At 40.0% G+C, this 16,218-nt stretch overlaps 1 protein-coding gene across 1 annotated transcript in view; it reads left to right on the forward strand.

The window, feature by feature from the left end:
* The window catches only part of PCSK5 (proprotein convertase subtilisin/kexin type 5), a 341,064-nt gene that overhangs the window by 212,087 nt on the left and 112,759 nt on the right, over positions 1 to 16,218 (forward strand). Inside the window, exons 11-12 of the mRNA XM_056848984.1 lie at positions 9,669 to 9,786; positions 16,000 to 16,209. Coding sequence (XP_056704962.1) covers positions 9,669 to 9,786; positions 16,000 to 16,209 — 328 coding nt within the window. The remainder of the gene's footprint in view (positions 1 to 9,668; positions 9,787 to 15,999; positions 16,210 to 16,218) is intronic.

Consider the following 16,218-nt stretch of genomic DNA (forward strand, 5'->3'; position numbering starts at 1 on the left):
AGTAGATCATTTAAAATATTCTACTTCCAAATGCTCGTGAGGCAGTCTGAATTCCAGAATATATTATCAGCACCTGTCCCCTTGCTTTATAGCGAATATGAGCTAGATGAAGAAGGAAAATATGAAGTGAGTGAAGAAAGAAAATATGAAGGGGGTGAACTGCTGAACCATTGAAACTGTACCATAGAGCATTTTCAAAAATTCCTTACTACGGCAGCAAAAACAGCAAATAAATATTTGTTTCCTTCTTCCATTCCATCTGCAAGTAGCAGAGCTACTTTTAGGATACTGAATAGGTTGGCAAACTCAGACTATCTCCAGCCAGAGACAGTAATCTACTATATAAAGACTATACTACTGCTTTTTAAGTGAAATTCTGTAAAGTCAACTGAAACTGAAGCCAATACACCTAATGTCTTCTGTTCAGGCTAAACATACCCGGCTCCTTCAAGCTTTCCTCATAGGACTTGGTCTCCAGACCCCTCACCCCTCATCTTTGTTGCCCTCCTCTGGACACGTTCCAGCTTGTCTACATCTTTCTTAAATTGTGGTGCCCAAAACTGAACACAATACTCTAGGTGAGGTCTAACCAGAGCAGAGTAAAGTGATACCAGCACTTCACGTGATCTGGACAGTATACTTCTGTTGATGCAGCCCAAGACTGCATTTGCCTTTTTAGCTACCGCATCACACTGCTGACTCATGTTCAGTGTTTGGTCTACTAAGACCCCAAGATCCTTTTCGCACACACTACTGCTCAGACAAGTCTCCCCCATTCTATAATTATGCATTTGATTTCTCCTACTTAAATGCAGAACTTTACATTTGTCTTTGTTGAAGTGCATTTTATTGGTTTTAGTCCAATTCTCCAGCCTGTCAAGATCATCCTGCATCTTGGCTCTGTCTTCTACCATATTTGCTACCCCTCCCAATTTAATATCATCTGCAAACGTAATAAGCATCCCCTCTATTCTTTCATCCAAATCATTTATAAAGATGTTGAACAACACAGGGCCCAGGACAGATCCCTGAGAAACTCCACTAGTCACTTCTCTCCCAGTGGATGAGGAACCATTAACTAGCACTCTTTGGGTGTGATCTTTCAACCAATTACAGATCCACCTAACAGTAATAGGATCTAAACCACATTTTCCCAATTTTTTCAACTAGAATACTATGTGGAACCTTATCAAAAGCCTTAATGAAATCTAGATAAACTATGTCTACAGCATTTCCCTGATCCAGCAAGGTAGTAACTTTGTCAAAAAAGGAGATAAGATTAGTCTGACATGACTTATTCTTGAGAAACCTGTGCTGGCTCTTAGTGATCAGATCCATCCTTTCTAAATGCTCAAGGGCTGACTGTTTGATGATTTGTTCAAAAACCTTTCCTTGTACAGAAGTCAAGCTGATGGGTCGGTAGTTACCCGGATCCTCCTTTTTCCCCTTCTTGAAGATGGGGACAACATTTGCCCGCCTCCAGTCTTACGGCACCTCACCTGTTCTTGGAGAAGATTTCAAAAAATAATGGACAGAGGCTCAGAAATTACATCTGCAAGTTCTTTGAGTACCCTTGGATGCAATTCATCTGGCCCAGAGGACTTTGTTCCTTTTAAAGAAACTAGTTGTTTGCGCACCACCCCAATGCCAATCCTAGGCTGCAAATCCCTTTCCTCATCACTTGTTCTGCTTAAGCCATGTTGAGCACCACTTCCTTCGCAAGAAAAGACTGAGGAAAAGTAGGAATTGAGGAGTTCTGCCCTCTCTTCATCTCCTGGTACAATTTCATTTTCCGGTCCCTGCAATGGGCTTATCTTGTCTGTGTTCTTACTCTTACTCTGTACATAGGAAAAGAACCCTTTTTTGTTGTGTTTATCTCTTGCTAGCCTAAGCTCATACTGAGCTTTAGCTCTCCTAACACTCTCCCTACAAGCACTAGTTATTTGTTTATATTACTCTTTGGTTATAAGGCCCTCCTTCCAGTTCCTAAATGAGTATTTTTTATTTCTCAAATCTTTTAAAAGCTGTTTATGGAGCCACCCTGGCCTCTTTAGGCTCCTCCCATTTTCCCTTCTCATAGGAAATATAGTAAATATAAGTTGTAGTCTTGGGCATCAGTACTTGTATTATTTTGGGGTTAAGCCTACCAAGGTCATTCAGGTTTATTACACTGAGGTACTCCTAAAAATCAGCAGTGTACCTGGATTTACAGATGTTTGAGGTAAACCTGCTTTTTAGCACCTGTTGATAAAGTTGTGATGCTTTTTTTTAACAAATAAACTTAGCACAATCAGGTATGCTTTATGTAAAGGACTCTCTCAAGTTTTTTTGGTAGCAACTTCTGTATATGGGGGAGGGAGGGAGAGGGAGATTAGGGTTTGTTATCTTATTTCGGTTTTAACTAGAAATGTTTTTAACTATTATTGTAAGCCGACTTGAACCACCAGGATAGACAAGGAATAAATGTTTAATTAAACGAATAAATAATGTGTACTTTACTTTCTAATGGGGAAGATCACAGGTGGCACCTTTTTTAGAGCTATTAGGAAAATAAGTGATCTATTAAGAAGAGTATATAACACAATTTTAGGCATCTACTAACAAAACATAAAATAGAATTCTAAGAGCCAGACTAAATTTTCCACTAACAGAGGGTGTAAGACAATTTCCTCTGGCTTCCCTGCCCTATTGCAGACCCTCACTTTGCTCCTCTTGGTGTTCCAGAGGGTTTCCCATCTCTCACCAGCAGCATTTCTGGGAGGTTAATGGTCTGCAGCGGGAGGGAGCAGGCAGGAAAGTTCCACTCCACTGATATAAGTGCCTTCAGTTAGTGGAAAATTTAGTCTAGATCTGACCCTGACTACTTAGAGTTCGTTGAAAATTTGGGAGACCCAAATTTGAATCCTTACTCAGCCATGGAAGCACGCTGGGTGACCTTGGGCCAGTCACACTATCTCACTGTAACCTACTTTTCAGGGTTGTTGTTGTCAGGACAAAATAAAAAGAATTATTGTTTTTTAGGACATTTTGGGTCCCCATTGGGAAGAAAAGTTGGTTATAAATAAAAAGGGTTATGTACATTGCAGTGCATTGTGCCTGTCACAATGGCAGCATAACCAGCAAGGGCTAGAAGAGAGAGGCTTCATGAAAAGCTCACTGATTTTGCTTCAATGAATGGAAGCATTGACAAAGGAACTAGACTCACAGCACATTCCTGACTTCTGAGGACAAAAGTCCTCAGGAGGCCAGGAAGGGGCTTTGCCAGCGTTGGAGCCCCCCACACCAACGTCCGGGCTACTTATGCCACCATAAGTGGCCCCAATGCCGGCAGGGAGGCTCGGATGCCGGTTTCCGACGCTGCTATGGCAGTGCCACCCCGGGACACCGACGTGGCCTTCTGCCGGTGTCCTACCGGCGTAAAGTCTCGCGCCGATGTTCCGGGGGGCATTCTGGGGGTGGGGCTGCCTGTAGGCAGCCTCCTGTCCCCTTTTACCCAGGTATGCCAGCAGGGAGATGAGCGAGGCTGCGCCTGCTTGTTAGCAGGTGCACCCTCGCTATTCTCAATGGGGCAAAAAGCCCCATTTTAAAAGAAAAAAAACCTTTAACGGGCTTTGTTCAAGCTTTCGGCAGCTGTGGAATGGCTTAGGAGGCACCGCAGCAGTGCCTCCTAAGCCATTCCACAGCCACCAAAAGCTCAGGAATGGGCTATCAATAAATACATAGAACTGAATATACTTGATGGACCAACTTATATGAAATCTATTATTTATATTTATTTGCTTCTATCTACTATTTCTCTAAATACTGTGTATATTGGTAGAGATCAATATATGCTCTAGTAACCATTATGCTTTCAGATAGTTTAAATGGAAAATCAATTTTATTCTAACCTGTGTAAATCTATACAGATCTGTAATTGAAGAAGTATTGTAGTTATCATTGTGGTCTTTTTTGTAACTTTATTTTGTTATCATTTGCCTTCACTGATTTTAGAAACACTTTTGTTCATTTGTATTGTATATATTTATACTATGTAGATTGGGAAATTCTGTATAATTTTTCCTATTTTTCTTTAATCATGAACTCTCATTTGACTGAAAATCAGGAGAGGATTTATTTTCTGCCCATGGGAAAAACCTATACTGCTCATTTTTAATTGCATGAAAATCATATATATTGTTTCTGAAATCAAATTCACTTATTTACATTCCTGGTATGTTTAAAATTACACATGGGATTTGAGATAGAGGAAAATTGGCAGAAGCAAGAAAATTCTAATATAAAATCTCAGAAATAATCCTAGTTAACATTTGATATAAGCAAAATTAAAAAGACGTTTAAGCTAACTTTAGGTTACATAGAAGATTTCCTTCCCTCCCTCCTTGGCACCTGGAATGCTGGAAGCTTAGCTTCAAGGCACTGGGAATTTGGGGAAACAGACCTTTCCTGGATTGCCTGAATCCATTGAGTGAAGTACCTTTCACAAGCTACATTTGTCATGGTCGCTGGTTCCTGTGAAGCATGTTCATCTTTGTGGCCTATGTGCAGGCACACATGGGAACTGCACCTGTGTAGGCCAGCAGTGGACATCTACTAGGAAGCTTTCTAGAATAATCCAGCAACCTGGATTGCTCCCCCTTCCCTCCTTCGTGCACCCAGAGCTAACACCTCTTCCCACCCAACTGGAACATGATATAGGGGTGGGGAAGCGTTGTTCCCTCCGTTCTCTTTCAGCCATTGCAGAGGGAGGACGTGGACAGCTTCACTGCACTTCATGCCATTTTCTCTCAGCTTTTTCTGGAATTTTTTTCCAAACGTCTTCTGAGGAAAATATTTTCAACAATTGTTCTTTCGAGCGGTCTGGGTACGTTCTTCGGATGGTGCTGTTTAAAAAATGTGCCCACTGTGGAACCAAAATGGCTCAAAATGATGAACACGATGACTACTGTCTATGTCTGGGAGAAAGCTATATTCCCTCCACTTGCCGGGCATGCAGTTTGTTTACCCCCAAGGCTCGCTAGGAAAGGGCTTCATGGCTTAAGACAGCCTTGTGGGGGAAATCATGAGTTGGACTCCGAGCTGAAGAAAATCAGGTCCCCGTCATTGACTTTGATGCCTCTGCCACCATCCCACAAGTCTCAGTTGACCAGATCTGTGGGGTAAGAGAGCGGCTTCAGAACCACCTGCTCATAAAGCTAAGAAGAAGTCAAAGCAGTCATCTGACTTGAGCTCCAAGACCTCGGCGAAAACTGTATCAACCCCTTCAACTTTGACAGCATTCGGTGCCTTAAGGCCTCCTTTCGATTTCATCACCTCTGAGGGGTCATGTGGCTTCGCCTCTTAGGGAGGCTACCTTTTCAAGGACTTTACATGACCCCATGCAGTGCTGTGTTTCTCATCCTCTAGTAAATGGGATACTACCTCTGTTGGAAAATGAGCACATCATTGTAGTGTAAAGAAAATCCAGCTTCTATTAAATCTGACCACATTTAGGGAACTTCACCCATATTATGTGGAAGTATATGGAAATTTTCTTTTTAAAAACTGGCATAAAACATGCAGGTTTATATTGTAACATAATACATGAGTAGCATATAGAAATATCTGAAGTAAAGAGTGAAAGTGTTTAACAGGATATATTAAGATATAGAGTTCACATCCAATTAAATATTTTAATTTATTAATCAGGTATCTTTAAATTCTGCTTCAGTAGCTGTTATTCACACTCAAGAGTACATTACAGCTTTTGCAGAAAATGACACTGAATGTTGTGATATAGTGTGCCACTCCCAGGCGAGTATCTTTGTATTTACCCCATCTTCCATCTTTCCCAAGAAGGTATGAAAAAGCTCTAATATCTTAAAAGGTGTTAGATTTTCATCCTATATTTTATTATGTGAAAATTCAGTAGATCACAATAATTTGCCAATTGAGAATACAGTAAGAACTACAGCAGTAGGTATGTACCCACTAGATTCCCCCCCTTGTGTACATGTGTCACAAATTATTTTGTTACTTGCCTTGTAGTGAGATCCCTTGTTGCTACATTTCCAAGACAGCCACTAATATAAATGTAAAGCTGAGCCAAGTAAAGGAAGACATTTAACAAAAGGGAATGACTAGTTTGTACGTGTCACGAATTATCTTTTTATAATTTGTGACACATACACAAGGGGGGAAATCTAGTGGGTACATACCTACTGCTGTAGTTCTTACTGTATTCTCAATTACTTTACAAGATCCCTTCCTGCCACACTTCCAAGATGACCACTGATATAAATGTACAACAGAAGTAGAAACTTAGCACAAAAAAGGCAATATTTCCTCAAGCCCTTTCAGATAGTGCTCTGTAATTTACAGACTGCAGAGGTATATGCCCTCCTCTCTTTCTTTCCAAAGAAAATATGAAGGTAATTACAAATCTAACATCATACTGAAATAGGGTTCCCAGCTCCGGGTTGGGAAATACCTGGAGATTGTGTGGGTGGAGCATGAGGAGGGTGGGGTTCGGGGAGGGGAGGGGCTTCAGTGAGGTATAATGCCACAGTTCTCACCTTGCAAAATGACCATTTTCTCCAGGGGAACTGATCTCTGTAACCTGGAGATCAGTTGTAATCCCAGGAGATCTCCAGCCCCCAGCAACCCTATACTGAAAAGGCATGTCTTACCCCATATTATGCTGTTTAGGAGCCTAACTAGACATTTATACACAGAGAAAATGTTTTAATGGTATGGGAACAGTGGGTGAACACTTTTTTTTCCAGAGGATCAGCTACTTTTATCAACTCTATAATGTTTTCCCAAATTGTTATTATTTAGTCTGTGAAAATGATGGGCCTGTCTCTGTACCTGCAGCTGCTGGTCAAACCCATTTGATCAGGGACTTTGAAGTGTAAGCATTGCAGACAGCCAAATATCAGCTGTCTCGAACATTTCCACATGGAAGTCCTTAACAGCACCATGGACTGTTTTGATTTGGAGGGAAATGTTTTTCAAGGGGAAAAAGTAGTTATATGTCAACACATTTTTAAAAGGGCGGATTACATTTTACTCCTACTCATTCCTGCTCCCAAGCTTTGAAACACTGTTATCAGTCATGGGAAATTAGCATAGGAGCTAAAACCTTGGCTAATAATCTTTCTCTGGAATGAAAAATTAGACTTCTTAAATAATTGTTTTCAGTTGGCAGAGTAGTGGTTGTTTCTTCTGCAAATTGTTTGAAAAGTGTAGTGAAATAAGGATAATCATTGCATTCATACAAGACTACCAGCTCCAAATGTTCAATTTTATGAGTAAAAATTATTAAAACAATGAGAACATTTGAATGTATTTAGCAATGTAAATAGTGATTTTGCACTTGCTACTCTAAAAAGTCAGGCTTCTGTCTCAAAGAGCTTACTGCATATATCTTTGTTTTTGCTATGTGAGAGACTGAAAATAGAAATCAAATTTTGTAGTAAGCAAAAAAATATATATATTATTTGGACAGAAATCGTCTCATACAGTCACAGTTGCACTAGCAGCAGTTAAAGTTAAACTTTTAGCAGTGAAAACAATGTAATAATACACACATAGTATACTAAATATGGTTTCAATTATCATATTTAAATGGAAAATTAAATAACCTGTCTTGTTTATGGCTTGTTTATTAACAATTTTATGCTGTTATTATGTTATCGTATAGTTTTACTTAGTGTGCCACTTCAAGCAGGCCTCTGGAAAGGTGACATATAGCTTTTACAAATAATTGTCATTGCAAATATTGTATATGTCTACAGAACATCAGCATATCTGATTCTCAATGTGGCCAAATATGTGGATACTTAAATCCAGTGATGGTGGCCGTGAGCAGGCAAGAAAGATCTTTCTGCAAACCTGAAAAAAGTTCCAGGTTTGCAGAAAAATTAGAAATAAAAAACATGGGAGATTAACACACACACCCAATAATAGAATAAGTGCCTGTAGCTTGGTTTTTGTCAATTAAAGGCAGTGAGAGGGGCAGGGCCCTTTCCAGGGCTGTTTTGGCCTTTGAGAGAAGACTAGTCTGGGCCAGGCATGGCAGCAAACACTAAGCAACTTGATACCATGTGACTTGCATGACTCACCCAGGAGTGCTACTTCTACTGTTCAACAGCAATCATACAACAAAAGCCAATGTGGTGTAGTTTCACACTAGGATCTGGGAAACCCAGGTTTGAAGTACCACTCTGCTGTGGAGGCTCACTGGGTAATCTTGGGCCAGTTACACATTCTCAGTCTAATGTACCTCACAGGATTGTTGTGAGGATAAAATGGAGGAGAGGAGAATGATGTAAGCTGCTTTGGGTCCCCATTGTAGTTCCTACTGTCTGGGTTACCAGCTCTCACAGATGTCTCGTTTGGGGAGACATGATAGTGCAGGAGCAAGAGCTAGTCACCTGGTAACCTGAGCTAGTTGGCCTTTATCTGTTGAAAAGAGATAAAAATAAAAATAAAATGGGCTCAAAACATTGCATCCTTTTAAACATTTTATTTTAAAAAATGGCAGGACAAGGAACAAGCAGGAGCAAGCATGGTTAAGTCAGATCAATCTCTTTGGCATCATTTTTTTTTCTTTCCCTCTCAAAAATCCTTCATTTTTGTAGATGAAAATCAATAAAAATCAGTGGATGTTCTCAAAACATGTTGTTATGTTTATATTTGCAAAGAAACAAGGAACAATGCTGTTTCTCACTAGGAAACATTTTGAACTCAGTGTTACACAGATAGCTGTTCTTCAGAAATGCAGACATAGTTAATCAGGCTAAAGTATGCTGAGGGCTGAAGTGAGTTTTTCAAAGGTCAATTTGGAAGTCTCTTGAGGCCTAGAAGAGGTAAGGCATCCTAACTATCACAGAAAGGCAGGGTATAAATGAAACGAGTAAACAATAAATATAGCTGAAGATGGGGACAGATAAAAAATAGGTGGGTGGGTGGTGGGAAGGAGAAAAGGAAGCAGGGAAATATGTTCACACGAGAGTTGCTAGGAGAAGGGAAAGAATAAATAGTGGGGGGAAAGGAATACTGGTGAAAATAAGCCCCCCACCCCCCGTGAGTCCTTGCAGGTTCCCCACTGTGTAACTGGATTTGGCCCAGGTGTCACCACCATGCAACTAGTCCATAGTTTTCCTGGATACACGGTGCCGGGGGAATGAAGGAAGATAAACTGAAGACAAGGGCAGATAAAAGTAGGATGGCTAGTGGGTGGGAAAAGAAGCAGCAAAAAGGGGAGAGGCTATGGGGGTTTTCAGTGAAGAAGAAGAGGAAATAGTGGGGGAGGGAAATATGAGGTGCCCCCTGCAAGACCTTGCAGGTTTCTGCTTGTACATAATGCTGTAGAATGTCTGACATAAAAATCTTCATACCACACATTTTAAGTGGGTAAACCTTATCTGTAAAAGCATTTGACTCATTCCAAAAGATAAATTTTCATAGCAGGTTCTTTTTCAGTGCTCACCAAAATTAATTGGAAAAAGAGTTTGTTTCCTGATTTTTTCCAGTTTTTCCCCAGGCCTTTCCATCTCTGGTTTGGAAACAAGGCATGTTTGAGTCACAAGAATTAGGACTAAAGGAAGTGACTGTAATACTATTGTATTATCTAAAGGACAAAGAATTATTTTGTGATTGTAACAATTTTGCTTATATTTCAGTTAGCCACCTATATGGCTTTGGATTAATGGATGCTGAAGCTATGGTGATGGAAGCAGAAAAGTGGACAACTGTGCCTCCCCAGCATGTGTGTGTTGAGAACACAGATCGTCAAATAAAGTAATACTTACTGAAAACATTTGCTGACATATTACAGTTGTATGTCATACAGGAAAAAATCTGGTATTTTTTTAAATAAATTTTTATTGATTTTTTTAACAAAAAATAAACAAAAATAGATGCAATGAAATTAACCTAAAAGAAAATACGAACAAAAAAAAGAAAAAAAATACAAAATACAAAATACAGAAGGGTATCTATATACCTTAGTTAATACAATCTTGATTACTAAATTCCATAATTCAAAAAGATACCCCTTCCCCCTCCACCCACCAAAAAAGTGACCCTTCACCCGACTTCCGAGAAGTGTCTAAACAGTTTTTATTATTTTAATAACACAAAGATATAAAATTACTATAATTTCTATAACTAGTTAATTAAAGCTATAAAGTTCATTTTTGCCAATTTATCCCAATATGAGGCGGCCTTAAACCATATTTGTTTAAACTCTTCCATATCTTTTCCATGTAGGAATTCCATTAATTTGGCCATCCTCATATACATCCATAATTTCTCTCTCCAGATATTAATTGAAGGTTTATTCGCTTGCTTCCAAACTTTGGCTATCACAATTCTTGCAGCAGGAAAACTATATTGGCAGATGACCCTGTCATTGTCACTCATATTTTTTGGTGGTATTCCCAATAAACAAAATACTGGTTTTTTTTTTTACTCTACCCATGATCAAATTGTTCGTTTCCCTCAGTACTTTTATCCAAAAATTTTTAATTTTTTTACAAAACCACCATACATGCATATATGTACCTATTTCCTTTCCACATTTCCAACATAATCCCGTATCTCCGCTATTCATTTTAGAAATCATCACTGGGGTTATATGCCATCTATAAAACATTTTATATAAATTTTCTTGGATCTCGTTGGTTATTGTAAATTTAATTCTGTCTTCCATAAATTTTCCTATATTTCCAGGTCGATATTAAATCCTAACTCCTTCATCCATTTAATCATAACTGGTTTAATTCTTTCTTGTTCTAAATTAGTTACCATTATTAGTTTATACATTCTACCTATCAGTCCTTTTATTAATATTTTCTCTAATTCAGATTTATTTTTATTAAATCCAAGCTGATTATCTTTATTAAATATATCTCTTAACCTATAATATAAAAACCAGTCCTTAATATCAAGTTTTTCCCTACTTTTTAAAACCCATTTCCCTTCTTTCCATTCAATCATATTTCTATATATATCCAATTCTAAATTCAAACTGGTTCTTCTTCTCATATAAGCTTCTACTGGGTTAATCCACCCCGGAGTTTTACTTTCTAAAATCCTTCTATACTTTTTCCAAATTTGAAATAATCCGGCTCTAATAATATGAATACTAAACTCTCTATTAACCTTTTCTTTCTCATACCATAAATAAGCATGCCATCCAAAACGTAAATTATAACCCTCTAGTTCTAATATTTTAATATTCTCTAACATAATCCAAGACTTCAGCCATGTAAAACATGATGCTTCATAATACATTTTTAAATCTGGTAACCCTAAACCTCCTGTCTCTCTTAATTGAATCAAATTATTACCGTATATACCCGTGTATAAGCCAACCCGCGTATAAGCCGAGGTGCCTAATTTCTCCCCAAAAATGGGGAAAAATTAGGCACCCGCGTATAAGCCGAGGGTTGGCTTATAACCCCTCCCCCCCGCAGGCTTACCTGACAGAGCTCCTGGCAGCAAGCGGCGCGGGCCCGGCGGCGGTGGTGCGGCCCGGCGGGGGCCGGGGCAGCCTCCCTGCAGCTGCAGGAGGCCGCCCCAGGCCGCTCCTGGCGGCGGGAAGCAGCGGCGCGGCCCGGTGGGGGCCGGGGCAGCCTTCCTGCAGCTGCAGGAGGCCGCTCCCGGCAGCGAGAAGCTATGGTGCAGCCCGGCGGGGGCCAGGGCAGCCTTCCTGCAGCTGCAGGAGGCCGCCCCAGGCCGCTCCCTTATACGCGAGTATATATGGTATATGCTATTCTATGTTTTCCTTTATTCCACAAGTAGTTTAAAATATCTTTTTTCCAAATTTTAAATATTTTAGTTCCCTTAATAATTGGTAAATTTTGGAATTTAAAAAAAATCTGGTATTCACTGGGAATTGATGTTTCCAGTTAATAAAATGTTCCAGATACTCAAGTGTATTGCTGATCCCTGCCCATTCCCAGAAGAATTTGCAGGGGCCATCTCCCAAAACTGACAGAGCTGTCCAAAACTGACAGGCAGACAAGCAGGCCAGCTATCCAGCAGACCTCTAGCAGAGCCCGTTCCCAACAGAGAGAAGGAGGCACCCAAGGATGACATCAAGCTGGCCAGCTGGAGCACACAGAGGAGTACGGTGGCTGAGGGGAGGCGCTTGGCCTCTAGGAAGTACCAGTTAACTGAGTATTCTGGATAATCAAATGCTAGGTGGAAAATATTTTGCTGTAGGTTGTGTTTGTACATTTGGTTTCCTGCCAGCTTCCCTTAAACTGATGTTTGGAAAGTGCACAGTCTCCTTGGTGAGCACCACCATTGGGGAAACTGGTGCAACAAGCTAGTTACTCCCCTCCAATATTCCAAAAGGAGAGGCTTGGTTGGGAGACTTTAATACTCTACCAGCTAAACCAGTTTGAAGAAAACAGGCAAGGAGCCCATTTGTACAAATTTTATTTAAAACATTTATTAGCCACCTTTCTACCTTATAGGAACTCAAGGTGGTTTACAATGTAAATGTACGGGGGCAACACCACCACACTTACCCCTGGAGACTGCAAGCCCCATCAAAGGCACGCTTTGCCAGCAAGCCCCACAGCTGGGAAGGGGCCTGTCAGGTTGCTGCAGGGCCTGACCTTGGCAGAGTCTACTCAGAAGTTGGCCGGCTTGAAGGAGCCCAGCCAGCATTCAGCAGCAGGCTCAGCAGCACTGACCTTCTTAGAGGAGGCTGAACAGGGCAGCCAGCTATTTAAAGAAGTCCAGGGGGAAGGGCCAATGAGCTCACAGCTCCAAGGCAAGCATCCATGGGCCCAGGGGCTTGTCAGTCCCCAGGGCTGGATTGGGGAGGGAGGATAGGCTGAATCCAGGGTTGGCCCTTCCTTGGGGCAGCATTTAAAGGGCATGCCCAGGAGCAATTGGGGGGGAGCAGACCCATTCCAAGGCAGCAGAGAATAGGTAAATGGCTGAGCAGAGTGGGGAAATTGGGTGAAGAGGAGCCCCCTTCTCTTCCTCTATTCTGAGGCTCTTTCCCAGGACACTGGCCCAACTAAAGGTGACCCTAGAGATGGAGGGTGAGACAGCCCTGGACTTAGACCTGACAGCAGCAGAATCAGACAATAAATAATAATAAAATACAGTAAAAAGCATGCAATACATAAAACCCACTAATTTAATAATCAATAATTTAAAACTGCTTGAAGGTAGAAGAACTAATCAAATACCATCATGAAAATTCCAGGCCAGCAATCAGTTTAGGATAGTAGATTAGAAGAAGAAGAAGAGTTGGTTTTTATATGCTGACTTTCTCTGCCACTTAAGGAAGAATCAAACCGGCTTACAATCACCTTCCCTTCCCCTCCCTACAACAGACACCCTGTGAGGTAGATGAGGCTGAGAGAGAATGACTTGCCCAAGGTCACACAGATGGCTTCGTGTGTAGGAGTGGGGAAACAAATCCAGTTCACCAGATTAGCCTCCGCTGCTCATGTGGAGGAGTGGGGAATCAAACCCGGTTCTCCAGATCAGACTCCACCGCAGCACATGTGCTAAGGAGCTCCTGTTAAATCTTGGATTCAAGATATATAAAGTAGCAGCATAAGCCACTTTAGGTCAAACAAATTGTGTATCCCTTATCTGAAAAGCTTGGGCCCAGAAGTGTTTCAGATTTCAGAAATTTTTTTTTTTTTTTAGTTTGGAATGTTTGCATATACATAATGAGATATCTTGGGGGGTGGGTGTTAAGTGTCGTCAAGTCGTTTCCGACTCATGGCGACCCTATGAATCAATGTCCTCCAAAGTGTCCTATCCTTAACAGCCTTGCTCAGATCTTGCAAATTGTGGGCCGTGGCTTCCTTTATAGAATCAATCCATCTCTTGTTGGGTCTTCCTCTTTTCCTGCTGCCTTCAACTTTTCCTAGCATGATTGTCTTTTCCAGTGACTCTTCTCTTCTCATAATATGTCCAAAGTACGACAACCTCAGTTTAGTCATTTTAGCTTCTAGGGTCAGTTCAGGCGTGATCTGATCTAAAACCCACTGATTTGATTTTTTGGCGGTCCAGGGTATCCGTAACACTCTCCTCCAACACCAAGTTTCAAAGGAATCTACTTTCTTCCTATCCACTTTCTTCATTGTCCAGCTCTCACACCCAAACATAGTAATAGGGAATACGATGGCATGAATTAACCTGATCTTGGTTGCCAGTGACACATCCTTACACTTAAGAATCTTTTCTAGCTCCTTCATGGCTGCCCTTCTCCGTCTCAATCTCCTTCTGATTTCTTGGCTGCAGTCTCCCTTTTGGTTGATGATGGAACCAAGGAATAGAAAGTTTTCAACAATTTCAATTTCCTCATTGTCAACCTTAAAGTTGTGTAATTCTCCTGTAGTCATTACTTTTGTCTTCTTGATGTTCAGCTGCAGTCCTGCTTTGGCACTTTCTCTTTTAACTTTCAGCAGTAGTAGTTTCAAGTCCTCGCTATTTTCCGCCAGTAATGTAGTATCATCGGCATATCTCAAATTGTTAATGTTCCTCCCCCCAATTTTCACTCCACCTTCCTCTAAATTTAATCCAGTTTTCCTAACAATATGTTCTGCATACAGATTGAAGAGGTAGGGAGATAAAATACATCCTTGTCTAACACCTTTGCCAATTGGAAACCATTCTGTTTCTCCATATTCTGAATATGGGGATGTGACCCAATTCTAAATATGAAATTCATTTATGTTTTATGTACACCTTATACACATAGCCTGAAGGTAATTTTATACAATGGTTCTTGTAGGTTATCCGGGCTGTGTAACCGTGGTCTTGGAATTTTCTTTCCTGACGTTTCGCCAGCAACTGTGGCAGGCATCTTCAGAGTAGTAACACTGAAGGACAGTGTTACTACTCTGAAGATGCCTGCCACAGTTGCTGGCGAAACGTCAGGAAAGAAAATTCCAAGACCACGGTTACACAGCCCGGATAACCTACAAGAACCAATGAACTCTGACCGTGAAAGCCTTCGACAATTTTATACAATATTTTTAATAATTTTGTGCATGTGGAGTATTGTGGGGAACCTGCCATTGATATGACCAGCCTGCACACATGCCATTTTATTACCCTTTGTGGGCGCTCAAAAAGTTTTGGATATTGGATTTTTGGATAAGGAATACTCAGATTGTACCCAGTTGTTTTCTTATGGTCTCTTGATAAGCAGCATTGAGGCAGATTGCCTTTGATTCCATCAGCCTCCTCCATTCTTTGGAGGCATCAGGTGTTAGCTTTATTTTAGATTAGATAAGCTTTTTTCCCTGGACAAATACTGCATTCACATGATAAGAAAGCTACCAATACAGTTAATATATTATAGTTGATTCAGATGACCAAATTACTATGTAAAAGTTGTTATCATCATTTGATATGCATTGACTAAGCCTTTTCTGATATTTTCTTGTTGTAATAAATATGTGTGAACAATAATATTAGTCCATTGGTGTTGTTCTATCCATTCTATCTCTTCTTTTGAGAACTTGGAAGTAAATGACTCTTTTCATGAGTGATAATGAAATTGCAGTGATAAGTTCTAGAAGTATGTATGGTAGTTTATGACGTCCTTGTGTCATCACATATTTTTAGATTAGGAGCAAGTTACTTCTAAAACATATATTACTTTTACTACAAAAATTTGAAATAATTTTAAATGTATTCTGGAACCCATAATTATTTTTAACTAAAATATATTTTAATTAATTATTTTATTCATGTAATAATTCTTAGTAGTACTACTGACATACACTTCAAAGAACAGAAAGCAGAATACAGCAAAACTTTGGAAAGATAGCCAGACAGTTTAATAAAACATATGATAAATCTATTCATTTCTGAATCACCAAAATTATATATATATATATATATATATATATATATATATATATATATATATATATATATATATATTCATGCATAAAGTTAGTTATAACAACAAATGTTATCTTTTATTCACCACTTACCATATTGTTGTTTTTTAAACAGAACAATACGACCAGATAGCATTCGTAATGGACCAGATAATGGTGTTCGCTCAATTTATAAAGCCACAGGCTGTGCAGATAATCCCAATCACCAAGTGATCTACCTGGAACATGTTGTTGTGCGTATCACTATAATGCACCCACGACGGGGTGACCTGGCAATTTATTTGACATCTCCCTCTGGAACAAGGTCTCAGCTTTTGGCTAACAGGTATAGTAA

The sequence above is a fragment of the Euleptes europaea genome, chromosome 4, assembly GCF_029931775.1.
Source record: "Euleptes europaea isolate rEulEur1 chromosome 4, rEulEur1.hap1, whole genome shotgun sequence".
NCBI classification, from domain to species: Eukaryota; Metazoa; Chordata; class Lepidosauria; order Squamata; family Sphaerodactylidae; genus Euleptes; species Euleptes europaea.